Source organism: Lutra lutra, chromosome 7, assembly GCF_902655055.1.
Source record: "Lutra lutra chromosome 7, mLutLut1.2, whole genome shotgun sequence".
Lineage (NCBI taxonomy): Eukaryota > Metazoa > Chordata > Mammalia > Carnivora > Mustelidae > Lutra > Lutra lutra.
In genome coordinates, this window is record NC_062284.1 from 19,420,932 (window position 1) to 19,444,350 (window position 23,419).

Here is a 23,419-nt window from a genome sequence, read left to right on the forward strand (position 1 = left end):
AAACTGGACAGCTATGTGCAAAAAACAAAAACTGGACTACTTCCTTACACCAAATAAATTCAAAATGGATTAAAGACCTAAATGTCAGATCCAAAACCATAAAAATCCTAGAAGAAGACACAGGCAGTAACTCTTTGACAATAACCATAGTAACTTCTTTCTAGAAATGTCTTCTGAAGCAAGGGAAACAAAATAAAAAATAAACTATTGGGCTAAATCAAAATAAAGAGCTTCTGACAATGAAGGAAACAAAACTAAATCGTAGCCTACTGAATGGGAGAAGATATTTGCAAATGATGTATCTAATAAAGGCTTAGTCTCCAAAATACATAAAGAATTTTCATACAAATCAACACACAAAAAAACAAGTAATCCAATTTAAAAAATGGGCAGAAGACATGAATCGACATTTTTCCAAAGAAGGCATCCAGATGGCCAACAGACACATGAAAAGATCCTCAATATCACTCACCTTCAAGGAGATGCAAATCAAAACTACAATGAAATCAAATGCAAATCAAAACTACATCATACCTGTCAGAATGGCTTAATCAACAACACAAGAAACAACAGGTAATGGAAAGGATATGAAGAAAGGGGAACCCTCTTGTACTGTTGGTGGGAATACGAACTGGTACAGCTGCTGTGGAAAACAGTATGGAAGTTCCTCAAAATGTTAAAAATAGAATTACCCTATGATCCAGCAATTGCACTACTAGGTATTTATCCAAAGAATACAAAAATACTAATTCAAAGGGCTACATGCACCCTGATGTTTACTGCAGCATTATCTACAATAGCCAAACTAGGCAAACAGCCAAAGAGTGCATCGATCAATGAATGGATACAGAGGAAGAGGAAGGGGTGCCTGGGTGGCTCAGTTTGTTAAATGTCTGCCTTCAGCTCAGGTCATGATCCTGGGGTCCTGGAATCAAGCCTGGTGTCAGGCTCCTTGCTCAGTGGGGAGTCTGCTTCTCCCTCTGCCTCTGCCCCTGCTTGTGCTCCCTCTCTCTGTCTCTCTCAAATAAATAAAAACCTTTTTAAAAGAAGTGGTATATATATACAATGGAATATTATTCGTCCATAAAAAAGGAATGAAACCTTGCCATTTGCAACAACATGGATGGAGATAGAGAGAATTATGCTAAGCGAAATAAGTCAGAGAGAGACAGTCATACATGGGATTTCAGAAACAAAACAAACAAGCAAAGGGGTAGGGGGAGAAAAAGAGACAAATCAAGAAACAGACAAATCAAGAAACAGTAGAGAACAAACTGATGGTTACCAGAAGGGACAGGATAGGGGGATGGGTGAAGTAGGTGATGGGGATTAAGGAGTGCACTTGTGCTGAGCTGTGTTGTATGAAAGTTTGAGTCACTAACTTGTACACCTGGAACTGGTATTACACTGTACATGAACTAACTGGAATTCAAATAAAAACTTGAAAAATAAAAACTTGAGAAAATAATATATATAAAAAATATATGAGTATATTGCACATGCAGTACTAGATATTTACTGGTCTATGTATTGATGTTTATTTTTGCATTGCTAATGCTCAAATGACAAAAGATTGTCATATTAGTACTACATTACTTGTCATATTCAATTACTCACCTAACATATGTAAGATTAAATCTAATAGGTAGTTGGAAGTCCAGCTGAATTGTGGCACATTGATGATATCTGCCAATAGCATCCTTGATTTTTATATCAATCTGTAAATTAAATGATGTTTACTTAAAGACAGCTTTCATTTTTCCTTTAAATTTTACTCTTTTTGAGGTATACAATCTACTTACCTTGGGGCCATAAAATGCTCCATCTCCTGGGTTCATCTTCCATGGTTTTCCAAATTCCACCAAGCTGTTCTGTAGTTGCTATTTTTTTTTAAAAGAAGAGAACATTTAAAACTTATACATCATTGTACTCTATATTTTTGCCACATAACTCAAAAAAGTAAGTTATTACAAATCTTAATTATATTCTATTTTAGCTTAACATTTATTTGTTGCGTGTGTTTTATATCCAATAAGTTACTGAGCAGGGACTACATAATGATGATTAAGATAGTACTTGCTCTCATACACACTGTAACTGGAAAAATTAAAAGACAATGTGCTAAGCTGTTACAGTGAATTCCAGACAAGTGTTGAGGGAAGCCAATGCAGGCCCCCTCTGCCTACACACTTCCCAGCTCTTTGTAGGTAAGGCCTCCACTCATTAAAAGGCATGAAGACTTTGATCCTTCTCCTTTATCCACTGCGTGTCCTCCCTTCCATTCTGTGTTTAGGTGGGCAAGAAAGCCAAGAGGAAGGGCCTTGCCACTGTCTCTTGCTTTTCCATACCTCTATACATGTAGCTGGGGAGAGGCGTCCTTAATGTTTTATAGTGGGTAGGAGCAGGAGGCCCACTTTGATCTTCAGCCTAAGCCACATAAATTCTTTAACGATAGCCTGTAGTGAAAACCCTCAAGAAATGATGGTGTTTGGGTATAAGTATTAATGTAAGTGTCTTTGAGTTTTTTAGCTATTTCCTATGGATATAGCTTCCCTGGGAAGCATCTGGGCATTCCTAAGTCCCTGGCCAGAGTACTGCCAAACCAGTATCCAAAGTCTTGTCATCACCTCAATCTATCTGTGCCCATGAAGGGGTTGACATTTGGTAGTAGACTGCTGACAGGGAAGTCAAAGCAGTGGTGGTGCCTGGGGTCCGAAGCCAGAGTCATCAAGAAAGCTGACCTGTGGGGTCCTGGCAGTCTTCTCCAGGATCTCAGTTAGGGGTGTGTTAGGTGCTGGTCTTGGCTGAGATCCCAGGAGGCTCCCTCATGGGCCTGATACTACTAGAACAGCTTGCATTCTACGTAGGACTGGAGAAGTCCACCATCAAAGATTCACTTCCCAGGCTGGGAGGCTAGCCTCTGCCTTACACTGCTTCTGCAAGGAGAAGAGATACTGGGATATATCCGCAGAGAAAATGAAGCTGTGCTGCAGAAGGCAACTAAGTGATGGGGAGAATTTAGGAGACTCCCAGGGAATTAAAAAACCAAAGAAGGGCCAGTTTTAGGGGGAAAGCATAAAGTAAAGGGCACTGATCCTCACTGGGCATCTGAAGACACAGTGATCAGATGGCCTGGTAGGAACAGCCAAGGCTAAGAAAGCTTTCAATTTATGCAAGATACGGGAGGACGTGTATCTCTGAGGGGAGACTGAACTGCTCTAATTCACATCTGTGGACAATGCCTGCATCCTAGTAGAGGAGAAATCAATATCTCTTTTTCTGCTCTTCTGGCTGGTTATTCTTTCCCAGGTAAACCAAGTCTCTGGCTCCCAATAGTACTGTGGGTCTATGTTGTGGTACATCCTGGGCTCTAAACATATTTATTTGCTTGAAATTTTGTGGGTGTGGGCTTGGAATGTTCTTAGAGATCTTAATGACTCATTAGAATGCTGGAAAAGTAAGATGCAGGAGAGATTTGGAGAGGGGTTATTCCAACTCCAAGTAGCAGGTGGATTTACATAGATTCCAGGAGCAGAGTCCAGATCAGGTCTGCTGAAGCAGCAGCCCAGACCCCCTTCACATTTATATGAGAGGGAACCCTATAACCAAGTTTAGGTTAAATTAAAAAATTGGAGAGCCGGAACATTAAACTATTTCTTGTGGATTTTAATTTTCACAAGAAAAAGTGGCTTTTCTTCAGGTCACAGATTTCTTGATGAAACTTACTAGAAAATAGGACTCACGTCATTCAAATCTAGGGAATTTTTTGCTCCTGACATTCTGGTTATTTGGACAAGCTGTCATCTGATGGTTACACTGCACAGCTCCAGTGAGTTCTGCTGGGTTCCATAACTACACACAATCTGAGATAAGAAATAAGGTAACCGTGAATTGATGACCCAGGAACAATGTGGCCTTGGAGCTGACTTAACTACTATCTCTTTCAAACCATTTCAGAGACATCTTAAGACAAAAAAAATTTTTTTTGAATATAGATATGTATATGTGTGTGTGTGTGTGTGTGTGTGTGTGTGTGTGTGTATTTTTTTTCATCTCACTGATTCCCAGATCAGAGGTAGACATCATGGGAGAAATTCCCCAGAGTAGAAGGATTCCCATCTCCTGAGGGAACAATCAATGAGTTAAAAGAGAGCAAAAAGACGGTGAGACTGCCGAGCCCATTCTCCCCGTGCCAGGCCCACAACTGGTTCACCCACTTTTTGGCCCCCAGCACTCCATGTGTGGAGTGATAATAATGATAACACTACTACTATTAATAATACCAACACCTAACATTTCCTTAACACTTATATGTGCCTGGCACTATGACAAATTCCTCATGTAAATTATTCCACTTAAGCCCACCATAACCTTATGCAGTAGGTGTTATCACCATCATCGTCATCATCATCACCATTTCAGACCTAAATGCTTCTTCTGTAATTCATTCATGGAGGTAACCTTTGAAACTAGGCAAAGGATATTCCAGAGTCAAGCTTTGTGCACTCTTTTGCTCTTCCTACTTCCATATGGCTAGTCAGGGGAAGGCTGTCTAGGCTGACTTTCTTCCTCCACGCTACAGATATGGAAGAAGGTGCCTTTAGGATGGGCATGGGACAGAGGGGAGGAGAAGGCCCTAATCAGATCTCAAGCTGAAATTGCTTCTACCCAGTCTCTGCCTGCCTCAGTACCTAACAGAAAACTAACTGTCACACTCTCCGTACAGTGTTCCTCTGATTCTTAAGTCCTTACATGGTCTGTGTGATCAGTATTCCATGAAGAGGTGGACTAACAGGCAGGTCAGGGTTTAGGCACTCCTGTGGTGTCTGGCCGTAATACCATCCTCATTTCAAATAAAGACTGATGCAGGAAATATACTGTATTCTTTTCACATTTAGTAAGAAGAAAGAGAGAGAGAGAGAGGAGAATGATGAGCTCCTTAATCTTGGTTTTCCAAAGCTGAAATGTGACAGGCGTGTCTCTCGGTGTGTCTGGAGAGAAGATGGCACCAGAGGCTGTGACTGTGGAGGGGATTCAAGCATCGGTGTGTGTGTCTGTATCTATGAGTCACACTAAGACAGCTCAATAGGCAACAGGTTAAAATAAGCTGCACACAACACCAAGAGTGCCTGCAAATTAGAGGATTCCTTTTAAAACTTAGGAAAGTGGTTATTAGTGACTGACACTGAAAGAGTATAAATAAAAACCTGATATAAACCTTATACTATTTGAAAAAAAATGTGTTATTATCACTATTAGGAAGAAAACTGGACAGCCACGTTCTACAATCTGCATATTTACCCCATAACTTCCAATTTAAATATTTCTATTTCAAAGCATGACATCCGCCTCACGCAAGGTAACTGCAGTCATTCCGGTGGTTTCCATGCTCCCAGAAAGGAAGGTGTGCACTTTGTCTCCCCCTACCTTTTCAGCTTCATCCCATATCTCAACCTCGCCTAGGAAGTTTTCAGGCCTTGTTGACAAATTTAATTGAAAGGAGAAGCCAAATGTTGAATAAACAGATTGCAAAAACTGCAAACAGCCATTTATTTCTTCTTCAATCTGAAATGAGAGCAAACAAAATATTCTAGAGTTAACACCAAATTAAATTTAAAAATAAAGTATGTTTTTATGGTATAGTCGGTGAGACTGTTTTGGTTGTTCCTCTACTCCTTAACCAAATATTCAGGGAATGCCCACCATATGTCAGGTGTGAGCAGCAGCTCCCAGTCCAGTGTTGAGGTAGGGGTGAGGGGAGACAAAAAAACAGGCAAGGCTACCTCACCATGAGCAGTGCCACACAATAGGGGGAAGGGCCGCTGTCCAGAGGAAGTGATAGCCAAACTGCAGCCAGAGGGTAAGTTAAGAGTTCTCAATGGAAAGCCAGGGCACAGTTTTTGGAGCAGAGGAAATACTAAGAGTAAAGACCCAGAGGACAGAGGAGCAGGCTACAACCAGGGAGCCACAGGAAGCTGCTGTGGGACGGAGCTGTGTATCACAGGGAAGAGGGCACAGAAGGGTGGTAGGTGATCAGGCTAGAGGCAGGCAGGGGCCAGAGAAAATTAAGGATCTTCAAAGCCAGCGTAATGTCTGCCCTTTTTAGCCTGAGAGCAATGGGAAACCAATGGAGATTTCTTCAGCAAGAGACTAGTACAATTCAATCTGTTCCTTTAAAGTATGGGGCAAAGATTGGTAAGACTAAAAGGCAGGCCTGTTGGGAAGCTGGGAGGGTCCTATGGGAGTGAGGTCATGGTGGTTTGAACTGGAAAGAAGTAGCTGGAATGCAAGGAATTTGTGCTGGATGCTGGAAATTTAAGAATGAATAAAATTATTCAGGAATGGATAATACACTTAAGGAGAGTTATCAATAGGGCGACTAACTGGACATGAGGAGTGAAGAGTACCAGACACCTGGACTCCTGGCCTGGGCAGTGGGGAGGATGTTGGTGCATCCCCTGAGAAAGTGAATAGGGGAGGCAGAGGCAGTGGCATGGGAGGCAGAAACAGGGGCTAATTTTAGATGTGGCAGATGTGAGGATGCTTGTGATGGCCAGGTAGACAGGTCTACCAGGCCCTGTGAAGTGGAGATCTGGAGCTTAGGAAGGAGAGCTGAGATGCAGGTGAGACTGGCAGCTGAGCTTGGAACATAAATGAGGTCCCAGAGAGTGCAGCAGGATCAGAGTTAGGGCCCGTGAGGGTGGGGAGAAAGGAGGGCACGTTTAAATGCAAACAGAATAGGGCCAACAAAACTAGAGCCCTTTAGGAAGGGGCGGGGGGCACAGGCAAGGATCTGTATTCTGTCACTATGGACCAGTTTGACTTTTTCAGTTTTCATCTGTGAAATCACGCAGCACATGCTCTAGTTGTGACTGGCTTTCTTCACTCAGCATAATTATTTTGAGATAAACCCATGTTATGTGTGTCCATAGATCATTCCTCCCTATGGCTGAGTAATTTTCCATTGGTACAAGTACCACAGTTACTTTTTACATCCATCTATTATTGGATATTAGGGTTGTTTCTATAGTTCAGCTATCTTGAATAAAGCTGCAATGAACGTTTGTGTTCAAGTCTTTGCATGGACGTGGGCTTTCTTTTTCTCTTGGGGGGAAAAAAGGAGTAAGATGGCTGGGTCATATGGTAGGTGTGTGTTTAAGTTTTTAAGAAAATGCCCAAATGTTGTTGAATTTTATATTCCCACCAATGGGCCTGTCATATGGTAGATTACATTGACAGATTTTCTGACACTGAATCAGCCTCACATCCCTGAAGGCTAAACCTCAAGTGCTAATGATGTGTAATTATTTTAATATATTGTGGAATTCTATTTGTTAATAGTATATTAAGGACTTTTGCAACTGTATTCATGTGGGATGCTGGTCTGTGGTTCTGTCTGGTTTTAGTATCAGTTAATACTAGTTTCATAAAATGAACTAGGAAGTATTCTCTCCTATTTCAGAACAGAGTGTATAGAATTGGTACTAATTCTTCTTTAAATGTTCAATAGAATTCTCCAGTGAAAAAAACCTGAGCCTGGAGATTCCATTTTGGGGGAATTTTTAAATTACAAATTCTATTTCCTTAATAGTGATGGGGTTTTTCAAATGATTTATTTCCTATCAGGTGATTTGTGGTAGTTTGTGCTTTTCAAGGAATTAGTACATTCCAACGAAGTTATCAAACTAATTTATGTATAGTTATTTATTTTTTTAAGATTTTATTTATTTGACAGAGAGAGAGGGAACACAAGCAGGGGAAATGGGAGAGGGAGAAGCAGGCTTTCCACTGAGCAGGGAGCCCGATGCAGGGCTTGATCCTAGGACCCTGGGATCGTGACCTGAGCTGAAAGCAGACAATTAACAACTGAGCCACCCAGGTGACCCGTACAGTTATTATAGTAATTTATTATGTTTTTTATGTCTTCAAGGTCTTTAGTGATATCCCCTATTGATTCCTGATATTGGTAATTTGTGTCTTCCCAACTTTTTTCTTTGTTAGTCTTGAAGGAAGTTTGCCAATTTCTAAATCTTTTTAAGGAAACAGTTTTTTGTCTCATTATTTTTTTCCATTGCTTTTCTGTCTTCAATTTCATTGATTTCTGCTCTGGTCTTTAACCCATCCTTCCTTGTTATTTTGGGTTTATTTTGCTCTTCTTTTTTTCTAGGTCTTGAGATGAGAGCCTAGATATTGATTTGAGACTTTTCTGCTTTTATAATATATGCATTTAGTGCTATCTGTTTACTTTTTAGCACTGCTTTTGCTGTGCTCCATACATTTTAATATATTTCCATTTTAATTGGTTATTTTAACCATCTACATTTAAAAATGTTAAGCTTTAAGTTCGTCTTTTGTGTTGTTTTTATTGTTTCCTTCTTGTATGGTCTTATTACTCATTTCTGTTTTCTTTTTCCTGCTTTTCCTTGGCTTAATGTTATATTTTTTAAAATTCCATTTTATCTATTTTTAAGCATATATCTGTGTATCTTTTTTTAGTGGTTTTTCTAGGTATTACATAACAGCCTACTGCCGTCATCATTTTGCCAATTCGAGTATAGGAACCTTACCTCCTTTACTCCACATATAGGATAATTTTCTTACACATTTCCTCTTACATATGCTCAGAACCATATCAGTGTTATAATTTTTCCTTCAACCATCAAGCATAATTCAGAAAACTCAAAAGGAAAATGAAATTATGTTTTACTCTTATGATTTTTCTTTCTTCCTTCTTGATGTTCCAAGACTCCTTTTTTAATCACTTCCTTTCTGTTTAGAGAACTTCCAATAGCCATTATTTTAAGGTAGGCTTGATGTCTTGATTTCCCTTTCATTCCTGAAGGATATTTTTTCTGTATATAGAATTCTGGATTGATAGCTCTTTCAGCATTTGAAAAGTGTTGTTCACTTCCTTCTGACATCTGTGGCTTTTGGTGAGAAATCTGCTCTTGTGCAAAAACAAAACAAAACAAACAAAAACTTTTCTTAAAGATAACGTCAATTTCTTCTCACTGCTTTCAGAAATTTTGTCATTAGTTTTCAGGAGTTTGGTTATGCTTTATCTTGATATGGATTTCTTTGGGCTTATCTGTTTTAGAGTTTTCTCAGCTTCTTGAATCTGTAGACTTATGTCTTTTGCCAAATTTGGCAAGTTTTCAGCCATATGTCTTTGAGTACTTTTCACTTTTACCCTTATTCCCCTCTTCTTCCAGAACTTTGTTGACATAAATATTAGACATTTTTAGTCCCCCGGATCTCTGAAGTTGTGTTCACTTTTCTTCCAGTCTCTTTTCTCTTTGTTGTTCAGACTGGGTCATTTCTATGGTTGCCTTCAAGTTCATGGATTCTTTTCTTTGTCCCCTTCTTCCTACTCATGAATCCACCCACTGTTTTATTTCAGTTGTTATATTTTTCAGTTCAAAGATTTTCATTCAGCTCTTCTTTATACCTTCTTTTTTAAAAAGATGTATTTATCTGAGAAAGAGAAAGAGAGCAGGGGAAGGGGTAAAGGGAGGGAATCCTCAAGCAGGCTCCACACCCTGCATGGAACCCAATGTGGGGCTCAATCCCAGGATCCTGAGATCATGACCTGAGCCAAAACCAAGAGTTGGTCACTTAACTAACTGAGCCGCCACCCAAGCACCCCTCTTTTATTTATTTCCTGAGATTTTCTATTTCTTTCTTGAGGCTATGTTTCCATTTTTTCCCAAATGTATTTGTACTTGCTTGTACTTGCTTGTAAGACATTCTTATGATGGCTTCTTTAAAATTTTAGTCAGATAATGCTAATATCCTTGTCATCTCCACATTAGTGTAGATTGTCCTTTCTCATTAAGTTGAGATTTTCCTAATTCTTGGCATGAATGACTTTTGACTTATAAAATTTTAAAATTTGGGTAAAATGTTATAAGACCTTTAGTTTTATTTAAACCTCTGTAGCTGGCTTCCATAGATTCTGCTCCACCAGGGAGGGTGAAGTACTTCCTGGTTACTGCAAAGTAGGAATAGAGGGTCTAGGTTTTCCACTGGGGACCTATGAAAGTAGGAGCTCCTCATTACTGATGGTGACAGTGGGATTTATGGCTCCCCACTAGGTTTCCTCTGATAACACTTTGGCAGGGTGAGGTAGGAGTATCTTGTTACTGCTCCTCACATGGCCATTATTGACCACATTGAATGCATGGCCTCATTGCTATGGGGTGGTAGTAAAAGTCCTATCTCTTCACTAGGCCTCCTCCAACAGCGCTCAAACAGGGACTAGGAGAGGCACCTTGTTACTGCCAGAAGAGGGTGGAAGTCTAGGCCCACATGGTTTCTCCACTGACACTATGAAGTGTGTGGGAGGTCTCTGTTAATGCCTGGCAAGGATATGAAGAATTGATATTACTTTTTCTTTCAGTGCTTGGTAGAATTCACCAGGGATTCTGTAATGGCTTGGCGATTTCTCTGTGCAAAGACCATTCACTACCAATTCAATTTCTTTAATAAACAAAGAGTACTCAGATTATCTATTACTTCTTGAGTGAGTCTGTAGTATGTCTTTCAAAGAATTTGTCCATTTTATCTAAGTTGCCAAATTTACTGGCATAAAATTGTTCATAATATTGTCTTACTATTCTTTTACTATTTATAGAATCAGAAGTAATGTCATATCTCTCATTTCTAGTATTTTTAATTTGTATCTTCTCTTTTTATCCTGATCAGTCTGACTAAAAGTTTATACTTTGTTGATCTTCTCAGAGAACTAGACTTTGGTTTTTTTTGTTTGTTTGTTTTGTTTTTGGTTTTTTTAAGATTTTATTTATTTGTCAGAGAGAGAGGAGAGCGAGCGAGCACAGGCAGACAGAATGGCAGGCAGAGGCAGAGGGAGAAGCAGGCTCCCCGCCAAGCAAGGAGCCCGATGTGGGACTCGATCCCAGGACGCTGGGATCATGACCTGAGCCGAAGGCAGCTGCTTAACCAACTGAGCCACCCAGGCGTCCCTAGACTTTGGTTTTTACTGGAAGTTTGTATTGTTTTTCTTTTCTTCTATTTCATTGATTTCTGCTGTTATTTTATTTCTTATGCTTACTTCTGATATAATTTAGTATTTTTTTTTCTAGTCTATTAAAGTGGAAGCTGAGGTTACTTATTTGAAACCGTTATTCTTTTCTGATACAGGCATTTAGTGCTACAAATGTCCCTTGAAGTACTATTTTAATGCTGTCCCATAAATTTTGATATATTGTATTTCCTTTCATTTCTTTTGATATATTATATTTGCTAATTTCCCCCTTTGATTTCTTTTTTGATCCATGGATTATTTAGAAGTGTGTTATTTACTTTCCAAATATTTAGGAGTTTTCCAGATAGCTGTTACTGATTTCGACTTTAATTCCACTACAGCCAGAGAATGTTATTTTGTATGAATTGAATCTCTTTAAATTTATTGATAATTCCTTTAGTTCCAGAATATGGCCTATTTTGGTAAATGTTCTGTGTACATTTTCAAAGAATGTATAATCTGCTGTTATTGGTTGAAGTGTTCTATGAATGTCAATTAGGTCAATTAGGTCAATTAGCTATCAAATCAAATTTGATAGGTGACTCTTTTCATGGCAATTTTTATTTAAACTGACATGAAAACCTGAAAAACAAACAGAAAAAACAAAATTCTACCAGATATCTTAAAATATTCCAATAAATGTATTTAAGTTAATAAAATGGAAGAAATTTGATAGGAAAAGGTAATAAAATCATAAGAAATTACTGATCTATTACCAAATTAGAAGATCAAAAATGTCAGAGCTGAAGGAGACCTCAGAGATGAAAACAGACATCTTACTTTAGAGCGACTCTGAAACTAAGAGATGTATCCAGTGCAACACACTGAATTTATGTCGACCATGCTTCACCCTGTATTACTGTTTACCTGCTCTACTGTGCAGAAGATGTGGGCATCATCCTGTTGGAAGCGCCGAACTCGAGTCAAGCCACTTAAAGTTCCTGACAATTCATTCCTATGAAGAACTCCAAAATCAGCGAATCTGATAGGCATTTCCCTCCATGATCGTGGACGATGAGCAAACATTAGACTAGAAAAGATGCAACAACACACAGCTTTTACTCAGCACAGAAAAGATTAAGTAATTATCTAAATATTAACAATTACAGTTAAGCCTCAAGATTTGTAAAGACCTTATTCTGGTTCTTAGATCACCAGTTTAAAAAAAAAAATTCCTCAGGGGTACCTTGGTGCTTCAATTGGTTAAGCATCCGACTCTTGATTTCGGCTTGGGTCATAATCTCAGGGTTGTAAGACTGAGCCCCAACGTTGGGGCTTAAGATCTCTCTCCCTTTCCTGCTGTTCCTCCCTGTGTTCACTTTCCCTCTTTCTCAAAAAAAAAAAAAAAAAAATCTTCTAGGAATTATTGAACTTACACCACTGCAGCACTCTGAGAAAGAACCCTGTCTATTATCTCTTTCAGAAATTCTGTTCCCTATTCTTATCCACCCAATGAATTTCCATTTACTGTGTACAATTCATTTCAAAGGCTACTTTTTTCCTTTTTAAATATTTTATTTATTTATTTGACAGAGAGAGAGAGAGACAGCAAGAGAGAAAACACAAGTAGGGGGAGTGGGAGAGAGAGAAGCGGGCCTCCCGACAAGCAGGGGAGCCTGATTCGGGGCTTGATCTCAGGACCCTGGGATCATGACCTGAGCCAAGGCAGACGCTTAACGACTGAGCCACCCAGGTGCCCCACAAAGGCTATTTCTTAAGTGGAGCCCTCCTGGATACTTCCCTAAATGGGGCCTGGTAGTCTCTCCTCAGACTCTGAGATCACCTCAAACATGCCACTAATTTGACACTGAACTTACATTTTTCATAACTGATTGTCTACCTATCTGTTTCTGTCCCACTCTGCTCATGAGCTCCCTGAAGAAATGGACTGTGTCTTAATTTCCTTGGCATTTCTAGCACCAAGCACCATAAGCACTCAAGAATTGTTCCCTATTGAATAAAAGACTGCCCTTCTGGGGGGGAAAAAAAAAAAAAAAGACTAAAAAAACCACTCCTGGCTTTCATCCCATCACCACGAATCCACTGCGATCCTACTTCCTTATTCCAAGGTACGAAAATCAAAATTTCATTCCCTACTTTCATTTAGACTTATTTATAATTATAGCTGAAATCACAGGCTATAACTTCAAATATTAACCAATAGGAAATTGAGTTAAAAAGTTAACACAGAGAATGCAAGACTCTAGGTTAGGTTCCAACTTCTGTTTAAAAAGAGAGCAAATGAATGTTTATACACCCATTTTCATAAAATTAAAGGTAAATATATATTTTTTACATGCAGTCATCATAAAGTTGAACTTCTTTTTGTCTTTGCTGAATAGGGCAAAGAATTTTGTTCAGTTTGTTTTGAGGTTTTATACTTACCTTATAAGGCCAATTTACTTGAAACTATGTATGCTGATGATACAAAATTACAACAGTTGGGATATTTTTTGCAGAGACTCATGTCTGTTCACATCCTATTGTGAAGTACGCTTGTCTTAAAGGGTTGAATTTGCACACCAGCTTTATGATAACTACATTGTTTCAAAAAATCTGAGACAAGACTATAAGATATATCACTCTATTATGTACCACTAGAAAGGAAAATAACCATGAAGATATGACATAAAGCTAAGATGCCCCAATTACATGATGCATTCTAATTTCAGGGATGTTGAAATGTCAGAGAGTGGGTGGGAAGGTATCTTAGAATCAGTGAAATCCAGTAACCCACTGATTTTGACTTCACCAGTCTTTTCAGTATATAAGAACTAAATGTTCTGCAAATAGGTATATTTGAAGTGTATTACTCTTGTAAAACCAAATATAATAATTTTAATAAAATTGATATATAATTCCATCTCTAAGAGGCACAAAAACTAAATGGTTTCCAGCTAACATTCCACACCTGCCCAAGATCAAACACATCTTAAAGAGTAAATGCATTCCCCAGAGTGAAAGAACTTTGTAAAGATGACTGGTATCCACCACTCCTCAGATTAAAGGAATCCGTTAACTCCAAAAAAGCAAACTAGTATTATTAAGAGCTGTGATGAGGTGTGCTATGTGCTCTTATGCAACAAAGATCTGCTTCACTTTTCATACTCACCAGTGCCCTGGACAGTTCATGGGCTTTAGGGCAAACGTATCCTTTTCAATATCAAAGGTAAACATGTTCTCGCTATAATGCTGCCAGTGACCTGAGGTCTCCCATAGTTTGCTGTTGTACATGTTGGGAGAGAGCACTTCTGTGAAGTTACGTCGGTGGTATTCCTCCTTTAAGATAAACATATTTAATGCTAAAATGTGGCATGACAGGTCACAAGTCCATGCAAAGTAACACTAGGAGTGAATATTTCTTAATTTGGGATTACATTTTATGTTAATTTGTAGTTAATGTGCCCTCAGTTTTAGGTGTGCAGCTTTCTGGATCATGAAAGAAAGATTAATGTACTCTCAGTCTCATTTTCACATTAAGTATCTTTATTTTATACTATATAATAATATATAGTATATATAATCTGTTAATTCTTTGAAAATTAGTAATTGAAATTATATATATGTCATATATATTATGTATGTTATTACATATTATTATGTATATATAAACTTTCTATAACTACAAATTCCAAAATCCTTATACATTCTAGATAAACAGCAGGTATTTTTCTATTACTTAAGAGGCAGAATCACTTTATAACTTGATAAGCGTGAATGCTATGTTGCACGCAAATTTAGTTTTGATCTATTTAGTCTTAAACAGAAATGAAGCTGAGAATTGTAATTTATAACACACTAAGTGGTTGGTATCCATAAAGTCATAAGCTGTCTTCTCTTCCTCCCTACCTATCAACAGCATCCCCAGCTCAATCACTCAGGACAGGAAAAGAGAGTCTTTCAACCAAAGTTCTTAGTTTATGTAAACTTTTTTTTCTTCAAGATATCAATCAGATGATCTCTATTGCTGATTTCTTAGGTTCTCACCATTTGTCAATCACTTAAGGGATGTCTGGCACAGATCTAGGCCAGCATATTTTAATGAAGTAGAAAAATTTTTTCTTATAGTTAAAAAAGTATAAAACATAATATTTTAAAATAACAAACAACACTTGTTTCATATCAATTAAAAGGACTCCATTGTTACTCTTCAGCAGAGTAACTTTTCAGTCCGGTTGTGGATAGCTGGGTCTCAGCCATTCAGTAAGCTGCTTTACCTATCTTTCATTTTTACTAAATTAGAAAGTCTTAACAAAATAATAGATCATTACAAAGGACAGCAATTATTCCGTGACTATGTCAGATGCCTCTATATGTTCAGATTAAACCAGGTCCTAAAAATTGAAGAATTTTTTTGTGTTTGCTTTTTTGTTTTGACTAGAGACTATTTTAAAGCTAGGCTCAGTAGCTAATCAATGGACTTTTAACCCACTCTGGATAATATTGCTAATCATGTTTACAATTTATGTGTTTGGGAATGATTTTAAAGTATGCCCTATGACGAGAAATGTCATTATGCTTACAGCTTATTTTCTGCAGTTTTGCTACTATAAATAAGGTTTCTGTGGACATTCAGATACAAGTCTCTGTATGTGCATGTTTTTGTTTTTCTTAAGTAAATAACTAGGAGTGGAATTGATAGGTCACATGGTAAGCATATGTTTAATTGTATAAGAAACTGCCAAACTGTTTTACAAAGCAGCAGTACCGTTTTGCTATTTCCACCAATGCGAGTTAGAATTTCTCCACATTCTTGCCAATCTCTGGTATTTTCAGGTTTGTTGTTGTTGTTGTGGTTGTTGTTTTGCCACGGGGTGTGGTGGGGGATAGTCTAGTGGACATGGAGCTTACTGCAGCTTTAACTTTCATTTCTTTCTTTCTTTCTTTCTTTTTTTTTTTTTTTTGAAAGAGAGAGAGAGAGAGAACAAGCAGGGGTAAGGGGAGAGGGAGAGAGAGAACCTTAAGCAGGTTCCACACCCAGTGCAGAGCCCGATGTGGGGTTCAGTCTCTACAACCCTCAGATCATGACCTGAGCCAAAATCAAGAGTTGGATGCTTAGCTGACTGAGCCACACAGATATTTCCACTCAAAAGATTGTCTAGGGATAAACTGATGAAAGATGTGCAAGACCTCTAAAATAGAAGTTATAAACTGCAGAGGGAAAAGAAAGAACTAAATGAACTGACAAAATTTCTATGTCCAGAGATTGGAAAATTCAATGTGGTCAAGGTGTCAATTATCTGCAAATTAATCTATAGAATGAATATAATTCCAATCAAAATCCCAGCAGTTATTTTCTTTAGGAAATGAAAAGGATGATATAAAATTCATATGGAAGCACAAAGAATCTAGAATAGCCAAATGATCCTGAATAAAAATTTAATTAAACTACTGATATTAAGACAATATATACTTACAGTAAGTTATGGTAATCAAAGCAATGTGGTGTTAATGCAAGGACGGACAACAAAGGGACCAAAAGAACAGAGTGAATATCCAGAAATATATAATGGCTTAGGACAAAAGATTCTACTGCAGTAGTAAATGGTACTGAAGCCACTGGATAAACCTGTGAATAAAAATCAACCTTGACCCCTCTTCCCCAAGACCTAAAAATGAATTCAAGCTAGACCATAGCCTTGACTCTGAAAACAAATACAATCAAGCTTCTAGAATAGAAAAAAGAATACTGTTTTCATGACTCTGAAATCGGCAAAGATTCCTTAAAGAGGGCATGAAAAGCCCTAACCAGAAAAGAAAAGAATAATATACCAGACTTTGTTAAACATGAGAACTGTTGGCTAAAAGACATCATTAAGAAAGTGAATCAATAAGCCACAGCTTGAAAAAACACACTCACAATATACACATTCAGCAAATGACGCATATCAGAATAAAGAAAGAGCCCCTAAAAATCAATAATAAAAGGACAACTCAGTTTTTTAGGATGGGGAAAGGACTTAAACAGGAACTTCACGAAAGAGGATATCCAAATGACCAACAAACATATGGAAAGGCTGTCATATCATTACTCATCAGGGAAATGCAGAATAATGCCATGGTACCTCCCCAAACGACAAACTGATAAATATCAAGTGTTGAGGAGCATGTAGAGTAACTGGAACGCTCATACATTTCTGGAAGGAACAGTATATGGGTCAACCACTAAAAACTATTCAATATTTTCTTAAATTAGTCATTACCATCCTATGACCTAGAAATTCCACTCCTGGTATATGCCCAGGAGAAGTGAGTACCTGTGCCCACCAAAAGACAGGTACAAAAACATTGGTAACAGCTTCGTGTACAATAGCTCCAAAGTGGAAACAACGTAAATGTGAATGTATGCCTACAGGAGAACAAATGAATACCCCATTATATAGCCTCAAACAATAGAAAGAAAATTATACACAAAATTTAGATGAATCTCAGACATTAAGTGGAACAAAAGAAGCCAGAAACACAATAGCTAATATTGTATGAAGTTTACGACAAGACACAAGTGATCTACAGTTAAGAGAAATCAGCAAGATCATCTCAGGTGAGAGGAGGGGAGGCAGGTATTGATTGGGAAGATGCAAGAGGACTTTATGAAAGGATGGAACTGTCCTAGGGGCACCTGGGTGAAATCAACTCTTGATTTCAGTTCAGGTCATGATCTCAGGATCGTGGGATCAAGCCCTGTGCTGGGCTCCACACTGAGCTGGGAGTCTGCTGGTCCTTCTCCATGTGTTCCTCCCCTGCTCTCTCTGTGTCTCTCTTCCTCTCAAATAAATAAGTAAATAAAATATTTTTTTTAAAAAAGGATGGAACTGTTCTATGTCTTGATTTAGGGGTGATTGTATAGATGCACACATGTGTGAAAATTTCTTATGCTGTAAGCTTCATATTTATGCATTTTAACAAATGTAACTTGAACTCAACCAGCAATTCTGGCATCAGCCTCCACCTGAATGCAGTCATACAAGGAACTCAATGTAGAACCACCTTGATAAGCCTAACACTTAGACCATAAGTGTTAGAGATAATAATTAAAAAAAAAAATGGGGACACCTGGGTGGCTCAGTTGGTTAAGTGTCTGCCTTCAGCTCAGGTCATGATCCTAGGGTCCTGGGATTAAGTCCCGCATCAGGCTCCCTGCTCCTCTGGAATCCTCCCTCTCCCTCCCCCACTCCCCCTGCTAGTGTTCCCTCTCTCACTGTGTCTCTCTCTGTCAAATAAATAAATAAAATCTTTAAAGAAAAGAAAGGAAAGGAAAGGAAAAGGCCAAGGCCATTTTAAGCAACTAAGCTTTAGGACATTCTTTATGCTTTAATAGACAACCAGAACAGAATTTGCACCAGATGTGGGTGCTGCTACAACAGAAACCTAAAATATGCAGCCTTGACTTTGAAGCCAGATGGTGGGCGGGAGCTGGAAGGCTAGAGACTCTCTGTGAGGACTTGGAAGGACAGTGAGGAAAATACATTGGAGGATGAAGAAAAGGGACTCTTGTTATGTGGTGCCAGAAAACGGGTAACACTATCACCTGAGTCATGAAAAACAGAAAAACTACCCAAAGAATTCATGGACTATAGCTAGGATGTGTCTAGGCAGAAAGAAGAAAGGGACAACTGACTTCTTATGGCTGCCTATGACAAAATATAAGAGATACGTAAACTAAATAGGGTACTATTACGATTTTGAGAGGGAGTATCAAAAATGCCAGGACCTGTTGGGATTCAAAAATGAAACTATTGCATCCTTAGACTCTCCAGCAAAAGACTCACAAGGTAAGAAAGGCTTGTCACCACCAATAAAGCAGGGCCTAGGGTAAAGCTCTTGAGGGTATGGCTATGTGTCACTTGTGAAGACCTCAGAATGATCCATGTGACAGCTGGTTAAGTCTTCTGAGAGTCTTAAGACTGTGCTTGGTAGACTCTGTCACCTAGACAGTAAGACTTTTTAAATTTTTTTTATTTTAAGATTTGTTTTGAGAGAGAGAGTGCATATGAGCTGGAGGCAAAGGGAGAGAGAATCCAAAGCAGACTCTGCACTGACGCCAGAGCCCACACTGGGTGCTCTGCTCAGTGGGGAGCCTGCATCCCTCTTTCTCTCTGCCTGCCTCTCTGCCTATGGGTGATCTCTGCCTGTCAAATAAATAAATAAAATCTTTTAAAAAAAAATCTTAAGTGTACTGTCTCACACCAACCTCACAGGCAGGCTTAGGTAGAGAATGATCTGGCTCATGAAGAGACACAAGTGTGATTTTCACCTAAGTGTTGACTATAATTGTATATAAGAGATCTCATGAAGCTTTTAAAGGAATTGTACTGGTGTAGACTAAAAGGGACAGAGATAGCACACAATGAGATGAGGACTTGGAACCCCTAAATGCCTACCAAAAGAAACAGATTGAGAATATTGAGAAAGCTACACAGAGGTCTACATGGGCTATTTCTCATGGTAAAGGAAGGATGATGCAAAGGTCAGAACCAGAACCCATGCAGAGACAAAAGTCCTAACCAAAGTGCATTTTCTGACCAGGGAGAAAGAACGAGTACATTGTCAGGATTTCTGCAGATCGGTGACTACTACTCTCCCCCAACCCTTTTTGAATGGCAGTATGTACTGCATCCTATTTGTCTGTCATTATTTTGTAATGTGGGCGGGGGGGGGGTGGCCCACAGATAACTTTTCCCTTTAGCTCACAGATCTCACAATGAGCAGGACTGCACTTGGTGATCTGTACTTTGCTTTTGAGGAGCCTCATCTGCACCTAGATCTGATTCAGATGACATATTATTAGATGTTGGGCCAACACAGTAATTGGATGAGATCTGGAACAGTTTGCTACCCAGTAGAACACATTTGAAGAGCAGAATTGACTCTCCTCCAGGCTTTCAGAGCTGAAGAGACCAGACTGTCAGGTCTGGAGACCACAGGGTCATGCCCTAGAAATATGGATGAAGACGAGATAGACCGTGTCTTATCAAAATGAAAGCCCAGCCCTAACTCAGCTCAATCTTTAACTGGATCAAGCAATTAGCCTTCAGTCTTGGCAGGAGGTAAATGCTCTCGTGGGAGATGACATTATCTACAGCCTTTGAAGTTCTTTTTATATACAATATTTAGATATAATAAAAAATTGCTAAATATGGGAAAAGGCAAGACCATATAGAAGAGAAAAAATTAAAGTTCCTGAATATTTTTGTTTTGTTTGCATATAAAGGCCAATTTCTTCAGACAAAGGTATCTGGAAATTCCGAGTCCTCTGCCTCATCTGTGTCTGCCAAAAATTCTTGCTCCAAAATTCAGGAACCCACACTTTCCCACAAGTGCCCTTACCTTAGCATAAGAGACAACTGGGGCTGTGAATTTAAATGACTTTACAATTCTGCAGCCCGTACAATCAGGCCTCGGGTCTAATCATCAGCCATGTGTGTCTTGCATCTATAAAGATAAGAGATTCCTTTCAGGCCACCATAGAGGTTTTCTGATTATTCTCCACACACTCAGCCCCTAACCTCGAGAGTTAAAGGTGCCAGGGACTGTGCTGATTCTCCACAAAGACAGCCCATCCGAAATAGCAGTTGTGATGGCCATCACCACCTGCTCAAATCCCGGATAATCTTCAGTGATTCTTCAAGGCCCTCTGGCATACCATGGCTTCACCCTGGCCAATCCCTACTGGAAGGTATGTAGCCCAGGTTATAGAGTCCATAGAACTTAGCCTCCAGGGACACGGCACGAGAAGAGAAGGAAGAGAAACGAGACTGGTGAGGTGGACAGAGAATAACCAGCTCACGCCACTAACCTTTTCTCAGGAAGTTACTGAAGAAAGTGCTTCCCCAGATGAGAGGGATAAGGAAGGAAGAGGAAGATGTAGGATGAGGAAAGAGGAGAATGAACATAGTAGAGACGTGAGGGGAGTCGTGAGACTGATGAAGAAAGCAAGTCCTAAAATGTCAGTTGGCAAGAATCCCTATAGCAAGTTAATTCTAGAACAAGAGGACCACATTTTGAAAATTACTGAGACATTACCTGGATCATCAGAAAACACTTGTAAGGAGTTTTGCAGTTTTGAGGAAAAGTTTGAGGATGAATTAGTGATAAGAACTAACTAAGTTAGTGATATAAAACTGAGTAAGTGAAAATTTTAGATAATTATTAATTATGGGAAAGACAAAAACACATGCAAAAAAGGAAACATAATCCTAATAGTCTACATGGATCGCCTCTGAACAGAATCTATAGTTCAAATGATATAAACTGAAGACTTTCTAATCTATAAACTTTATTACATGGAGGTATTTTACACAGTTGTCTTTACTCTTGGCTCTGGATGGAGGTGCCAAGTCACCTGGGAGTCACACCATGGACAATGGAGAGGGACCATGGACCATATTTTGAGAAGCAACCCTTCATCATTTAGCATTGTGTACCAGATAGACACTTCCTCCTTTCCTCTCCTTCACAGGGAGTTCCATGCTTAGCCTAATAATGCTTATCTCTGTATTGTTCATGTTCTAGAAACTTCTGTGGATGGGAGGTGTACTTATTGAAATCCCAAGAATGCATTTTATCCAGGGAATATAGAATTTATCTCAATTTCTTCTGAGGCTCACCCGTATTTCTCTTCTAGGTTCAAAACTCTTATTAATATTACCAAACTAAAGTTAATGAAAATGCTTGGCCATCTTACTATGAAAGAAAATAGTAAAATGTAAAATGGGGCTGGGTAAGAAAAACATTTTAAAAGTTAACTTACTCGTATGAAACCCATAAGGGTATTATAAATGAAGGCTCCTCTGGGAAGAAAAAAGCAGCTTCCAGGACTCAAATCATGGAAAAAGAACAGTTCTTGTTCCTAGATTAAAACAAATAAATGCATCTCAAATCTCACTGCCATTGATCAATATTCACTATACGTATGTGACATGCTAGGAATGACTCAGTTACAATTTCCATCTTCTAATGACTGACTTCCCGAAGCCCCCTCAATACTTACCTCTATGTACTAGCGCATATAAAATCACAATTTGTATTTATGGTTAGTTAGCTTTTCATTCGCCTTTTATTTACTGCTGATTTCTGAGTGGGCACCTGGGAGCGTGGACCTCGTGGGCAGAGAACGTGGCACAAAGTTCAGAAAAGATCACCTTGGCAGGTGGGCTCTACCTGGTGGGGATCATCATCATGGCTGTCACCACTGAACACCTGCCCCATGTTGCCACCACCATCCAGCATCTGTCCTTGCATCAGCCCTGCAAGGGCTTCTGAGGAAGAGATGGGCACAGGGAGTCCCGGAAGCAAATACCCAAGCCCCCACATAACATAGCTCCTAAATGGCCCGATGGAGACTAAAACCCAGGTCTTCCTGCTCTCAAATCTCCTCATCTTTCTGACCTGTTCCCCAAATACAAAGTATGTTATCAAGGACATACAACTTTTTAAAAACACTATTTTTGTTTCATGGTAAGAATGAGAGAAGGGTGTAATTTCTAAATTTAACAGAAGACAAGGGAAGGCAAGAGGTGAGAAGACATTTGGGAGATTAGCATGCAAGAACCCAACAGCAAACTCAACTCAGAGTGCTAGCAAAAACAGAAGACTGGACAAGAGAAGAAGAGACACCGAACAACTTAATCAGAGGCCAACAAAGAAAATCCCCATCCTGCTGGTGACCAGGACACGCAGGTACCTTTCCAATCTTCCTGTGATCTCGGTTCTTGGCTTCCTCTTGGAACTTTTCCCAGGTCTTCATCATCTTGTTATCAGGGAATGAGATCCCGTAGATCCTCTGCAGTGTTTCCATTTTGGGATTTCCCTCCCAATATGTTGAGGAATTCTACGCATCCAACAGGATTTAGGTAAGCACACCAAACATTTGGTGATAAATAAACCTGCTTTTAAACATGTGCATAATTTTCTGTGATATCATCAAGGTAGCTTTACTTAAAGATGACTCTTATTACCCCTGGAAAGACTTTGAAATGGAGTCTAATTAAACCTGCCCAGCCCAAATCCATCAGAAAATTATTGAGTCTGCTGTGGATTGTGGGAATGGGAAGTGTGGGAGAAGGGGAAGACGGGCAAGGCCAAGAGTAATTGCACCACCGAAGAGAGGAACAGCAGAGGAAGGGGGACGTGATGATCCAGTCAAGTGTTATTGTTCACTTACGGTGATTTGAGAAAACAATATCTTCACATATATAAATCTATATATCTTAACTATCTTATGTCTATATATCTTAACTATCTATATGCAGAACAGTATCTTAACATACCATACGAAAAAGAAAGGCAAAGTAAGGTTAGATAATAAAAAGTTAACAGCTACTTGTAAGGTACTAATTGTCAAAAATGTAAAAAATTATAGTATTTTTAGAAGTT

At 38.9% G+C, this 23,419-nt stretch overlaps 1 protein-coding gene across 2 annotated transcripts in view; it reads right to left on the reverse strand.

Annotated features, from left to right (window-relative positions):
* TARS3 (threonyl-tRNA synthetase 3) overlaps positions 1–23,419 on the reverse strand; it is a 59,743-nt gene that overhangs the window by 12,192 nt on the left and 24,132 nt on the right. For both annotated transcript variants that reach the window (XM_047737805.1, XM_047737804.1), the window contains 7 exons: positions 22,728–22,874; positions 21,795–21,893; positions 14,157–14,323; positions 11,912–12,074; positions 5,428–5,565; positions 1,803–1,880; positions 1,618–1,718 (listed from right to left, as the gene is read on the reverse strand). In XM_047737805.1, coding sequence (XP_047593761.1) covers positions 1,618–1,718; positions 1,803–1,880; positions 5,428–5,565; positions 11,912–12,074; positions 14,157–14,323; positions 21,795–21,893; positions 22,728–22,874 — 893 coding nt within the window. The remainder of the gene's footprint in view (positions 1–1,617; positions 1,719–1,802; positions 1,881–5,427; positions 5,566–11,911; positions 12,075–14,156; positions 14,324–21,794; positions 21,894–22,727; positions 22,875–23,419) is intronic.